The 4,916-nt window shown below is 40.3% G+C and overlaps 1 protein-coding gene across 1 annotated transcript; it reads left to right on the top strand.

Annotated features, from left to right (window-relative positions):
- Window positions 1-1,130: 1,130 nt before the first annotated feature.
- LOC106327277 (F-box protein CPR30) lies at window positions 1,131-4,104 on the top strand. The gene is made up of 3 exons (XM_013765395.1): window positions 1,131-3,437; window positions 3,526-3,592; window positions 3,810-4,104. The coding sequence occupies exons 1-2, from the start codon at window positions 2,236-2,238 to the stop codon at window positions 3,563-3,565; spliced, it is 1,242 nt and encodes a 413-aa protein (XP_013620849.1). The 5' UTR covers window positions 1,131-2,235; the 3' UTR covers window positions 3,566-3,592; window positions 3,810-4,104.
- Window positions 4,105-4,916: the final 812 nt, after the last annotated feature.

Genomic DNA, 4,916 nt, shown 5'->3' with positions numbered 1-4,916 from the left:
CACATTTAGAAATCTTCTCTGGGGCGGCCCGTACTTTTGGGGTTACTTTGCCCTCAAACGAGTTCTTTCTCGAACTCAGCCTGATTTGCCGGCTGAAGAAGATTTAGATCCAAGTATGGATGGGTACATTCCTTACGACATCCTGGTTGAGAGGGAGAGAGAGAGGTCTCCTAAGAACAAACATGTCGCTGTCGATGAAGGCGATGCTGCCGCTGACAGGTTGGAGCTTCCCATAGACGAATGATATCAAAACTGCCTTAACAACCAAGCTAGTGGAAGTGGTGTCTATCAAGTTAACCCGCAAGGGTTTGATGCTCTCAGCCCCGATCTTGATGCTTTCTTTTCTTCGATCGGGACTGACTTTGATCCGCTCCTGGCTGATGGTGAGGCTGCTGAGTCGTCACAGCTCAAGAAAGCCTCGCGGATGTGCAACATGGTTAGTTTTCATACTTGGCCAGCTTTCGTTTTTTTTTTTGCTAAATTTTTATTAACTCTGAAAATTTGTAGGGCCTTCATCTGCTGAACGAAGCCCTCAACGCGAGTTGCGCAGGAGTGTGTACAGTTCAATTCAGGCCGAAAGGGCTGAGATGGAGGTTGCTCGTTTAAAGGACGAGGCTGGGACGAACTCTGCAACCTTTGTACATAGATTCTTTTTACTGAAACTCAAAATTTGGCTTCAACACTAAATCCACGATCGGTAGAACATGAAACATAGGTCTTCCACATGTAAGGGGATCAGTTAATAAATGAAACAAAACAAAAAGTAACATGAAAAAGGTGTAAGATCTTAAATATCGGATTTTTACCCAAATTATTCAAAATCATCATAAAACAGGACATGAACAAGAACCGAATTTCACCCGATTAAATATCATCGTGTCCCAATATCCGAAGCAAACCAAAAATGAAATAACCAAACCGGAACCAAATCCAAATTCACAAATAACCAGTTGATATATCTTTTGAACAAAAACTACAATCGAACCGGAACTTGAACGAAAAAAAAACTAGAACCAAATTGAAAACCAAAATCCCTTAATATTTGTGAACAATAGATAGGTTTTTAAACTTTTTAACAAATAAATAATCCTACGCTTTCAAACCGCAGATCAAAATCTAATATATATATATTTTTTATCGACTTTATATTAAAACCCATAAAAGGGTGGAAGTTTACAAGCGGATTCGAGTACAAAGGGCCGAAGCCAAGATTATAAATTAATTTAAAGCCCTAAAAGGAAGAAAGAGATAAGGTTGAATGCTGATCATACACGTGTTTTCTTTTTCTTCCACGCATTCAATTCTGAGTGCTTCGCTGACATCACACCGTCTTCGTTCATCACCGAGCAGAGCAACTCCAAAACAACGCCGGTAAGATCCAGCTTGAAGGTTTTCTTCCATGGCTTTCTCGATCTCCGCTAGACGCCTTTTGCTTGTCGCCGGGACTGAGGATAGGATCTACGACCATCGGAGGAATAAGTTCTCAGAGCGCCAGTTCTGAAACATTCCTTGGATCACCACCTAACACGGCGAAGAGAATCCAGTTCTTCATGATCAGTTCCAGCTAATCCGCATCACTTGGCTTCCAGACAAGAGGAGACTTTACTCACGGCCGAATATAATCAACAAGTAAAGATTTATAACCCTTAGTTAGAAAGAAGAAGCAAACCGATAAGGTAAGAAGATCCAATCAGATCGCAGGTATGATTGCCATCTGGACAAGGTTTTTAGAAGGCATGATTAGGATGCAGAAAGATGGAAACAAAAAAATAAAACCGAACACTAGTCGGAGGTAAAACCAAACGAGTCGGACATATAATCCAATAAAACGAAATCTACAAGATCGGATTAAAGACCCAAAAACAAAAGAAAGACTTGGGTGGCGACCGATGGTTAAGAAAACCGGCGGTCACCAGATCAGAAATTTCTGTAGAGTTGAAACTCGAGAGAAGTTAGAGCGTTACACTTTGTTTTTATTTTATTTTCGGATTTAAATTAATAAAAATTTACAATAGAATCAAAGAAAGAAAGAAGGCAAAAGTGATTTTGTTTTGCCCGGTATGTCAGCCTTTTGATTCGAAACATTATCATCGACACATGTAGTAGACCTCACGGACGCTCTCCTCCAACCACTCAATACACACTTTTTTCCTTGCTTCCTCACCAAACTTCCCCGAGTAAAAGTCTCAAATATCCAGCTGCGCAAACCCTAGCTTCCAATCCAAATCATCAGACATGACGACGGTTCCAATGGATATCGTCAACGACCTCTTCCTCCGTCTCCCAGCGAAGAGCTTGGTCCGCTTCCGAGCTCTCTCCAAGCCCTGTTACCACCTAATCAACAGCCCCGACTTCATCTCATCCCATCTCAGCCGCGTCCTCCAAACCAACGACCACCTCATGATCCTCCTCCGAGGCGCTCTCCATCTCTACACGGTGGATCTCGATTCGCTAGACACCGTCTCCGACGTCGAGCACCCGATGAAACGCGGCGGTCCGACCGAAGTCTTCGGTTCTTGCAACGGTTTAATCGGGTTATCGAATTCCCCAACCGATTTAGCCATCTTTAACCCGTCTACTCGTCAGATCCACCGGCTACCTCCTTCTCCTGTAGATCTCCCCGAGGGTTCGAGCACCCGCGGCTACGTGTTTTACGGGTTAGGGTACGATTCTGTGAACGATGATTATAAAGTTGTGAGGATGGTTCAGTTTAAGCGTGACCCAGATGACGAACTTGGTTGTAGTTTCCCTTACGAGGTTAAAGTTTTCAGCTTTAAGATGAATTCGTGGAAGAGGATCGAATCGGTTTTGCCTCCGATTCAGCTCTTGTTTTACTTCTATTACCATTTGCTGTATCGTCGTGGCTATGGTGTTCTTGCTGGTAATAGTCTTCACTGGGTGTTACCTCGAAGGCCTGGTTTGATTGCGTTTAACATCATTGTGAGGTTTGATCTCGCCTTGGAGGTTTTCGACATTGTGAGGTTTCCGGAACCTATTGCTAACGGTGATGTTGATATTCAGATGGATATAGGTGTGTTAGATGGGTGTCTTTGTCTCATGTGTAACTATGATCAAAAGTATGTTGATGTTTGGATGATGAAAGAGTATAATGTGCGAGGTTCTTGGTGCAAGGTTTTCACGGTTCAGAAACCTAAAAGTGTGAAAATGTTTGCGTTTATGAGACCTTTGGTTTATTCCAAGGATAGGGATAAGGTTCTTTTGGAGATAAATAATACGAAGCTGGTGTGGTTTGATCTTGAGACTAGGAAGCTTAGTACTCTTAGGATTAAGGATTGTCCTAGCTCGTATAGTGCGGAACTTGTTGTGAGTAGCCTTGTTTTGGGATGTAAAGGAGATCTTGATAACATTAAGCACAGGAAAGAACAACGAGATAAAGAAGCTAGAGAATCTAAAATGTTGCAGAACAGTAAAAAGAGGTGGGAGGTTCTCTTCTTCTTCTTTAAGATATGATATGAGTTACTTTGTATTGGTATGCTCAATATCTTCTATTGTTGTTCATCTCAGGGATGATTTCCTGTCAAAGGGATTCAAACTGGTCTTATAAGCAAAAGCAAGAGAACAGCCAGAGAAGGTAAGTGTCATTGTGCTATTGTTAATGGTGTTTTCTCTTCTCTTTTTCATATCCGGGTGGACACAAGAGTTAAAAGACACTGTTTGATAAGAATTTTGATTGCGTAGAACATTCCCAAGAAAATGTTAGGAAAATAACTTTGGGATATGGCCATTGATCCAATGTTTTTATTAAGAATTTTTGATCTGCAAACCGCTATCATGGTTTGAATTTTCAGGGCTGGGAGAAACCGGAAGGAAGAATAGCTTTGAATACCACAGGAGATAGTAGTAATCAACAACTTAACAATAGCGTGTACAAAAGGCTTGGTAATAAACAACCTTAACAATGGTTTAAATCTGAAAAGAGAAGATACTTCAGTATGTATTTGAAGTGTACTAGGTTCTAAGATATGTAACTTAATATGTTGTTGCTTTCTGTAAATAGAGTGAAATCATAAAATCATAGTATGTAACTCTTTTAAAGCTTGTTACTGACTTATGGACGATGCATGAATTACGATGTGAAGAAGATTTTATAAACATGTCACACAAAAACTTGCATTTATAAGACAACAAATTGTGGTATTTCACACAAATTAAAAAACACAAATTAAAAACGCATTGTTATGAAAATAAGTAGAAAGTCTATATCTTTATTAGACAATAAGTAGTCCTTTATATAGGGAATTATATAAATATGAAACTAAGTAGCCATTTATACAGGAAATTACATAAGTATGAAACTTTAAGGACTTTACTCTGGATTGCCCCAGTAACTCCTATGTTCATTCTATTTTATCCCACCAATTAAAAACAATATAATTTTTAATATATTTTAATCAGAAACGTGGTGAAAATCGAAATTGCCCTTAATGAAACCAAGTATTTACAGGATCCAACCTAAACTATTTGACTCGACCCACTATTAGCCGGATCCTTAACCAGACCCGCGCGTTCCTTTCCATTTTCTCTTCCTTTGTCGTCTCTCACTCTCTTCTAAACCTTCTAAACCTGAAAATTGAAAAAAACTCCTAGAACCGACGAAAACGATGAAGCTCACCGCATTGACTGCTTCCTTCACTGCTTCTTCTCTGATCTTCCCTTAGTCTCTCGTGCCTTTCCTTGTTACTCTGATTTCATCATTTCCCCAAATCAGTCTGTAACCCTAGATTTGACGAAATCAATTGAAAAAATTGATCGAATCAAATGCTCCTGGAGCGTATTCTATTCTCCCGCTCCTTCTGTCGGCGACGCAATCGATGGAACCCTAGACTTCATCTCCCATCTCCTGTTTTCGTTCTCGTCTCTTCCGTGTAAAAGGTATGTTCTCTCTCCAATTTTTG

Source organism: Brassica oleracea, chromosome C2, assembly GCF_000695525.1.
Source record: "Brassica oleracea var. oleracea cultivar TO1000 chromosome C2, BOL, whole genome shotgun sequence".
Classification (NCBI taxonomy): Eukaryota; Viridiplantae; Streptophyta; class Magnoliopsida; order Brassicales; family Brassicaceae; genus Brassica; species Brassica oleracea.
Note: the sequence above shows the minus strand (reverse complement) of the source record. Positions and strands in the feature narration are given on the sequence as shown.

Bases quoted from the DNA above. Each gene is read 5' to 3' on its own strand.
- LOC106327277 (XM_013765395.1), top strand. From the start codon at position 2,236: ATGACGACGGTTCCAATGGATATCGTCAACGACCTCTTCCTCCGTCTC. The intron at 3,438-3,525 runs GTGGGAGGTTCT...TGTTCATCTCAG, and splicing joins TTGCAGAACAGTAAAAAGAG to GGATGATTTCCTGTCAAAGG.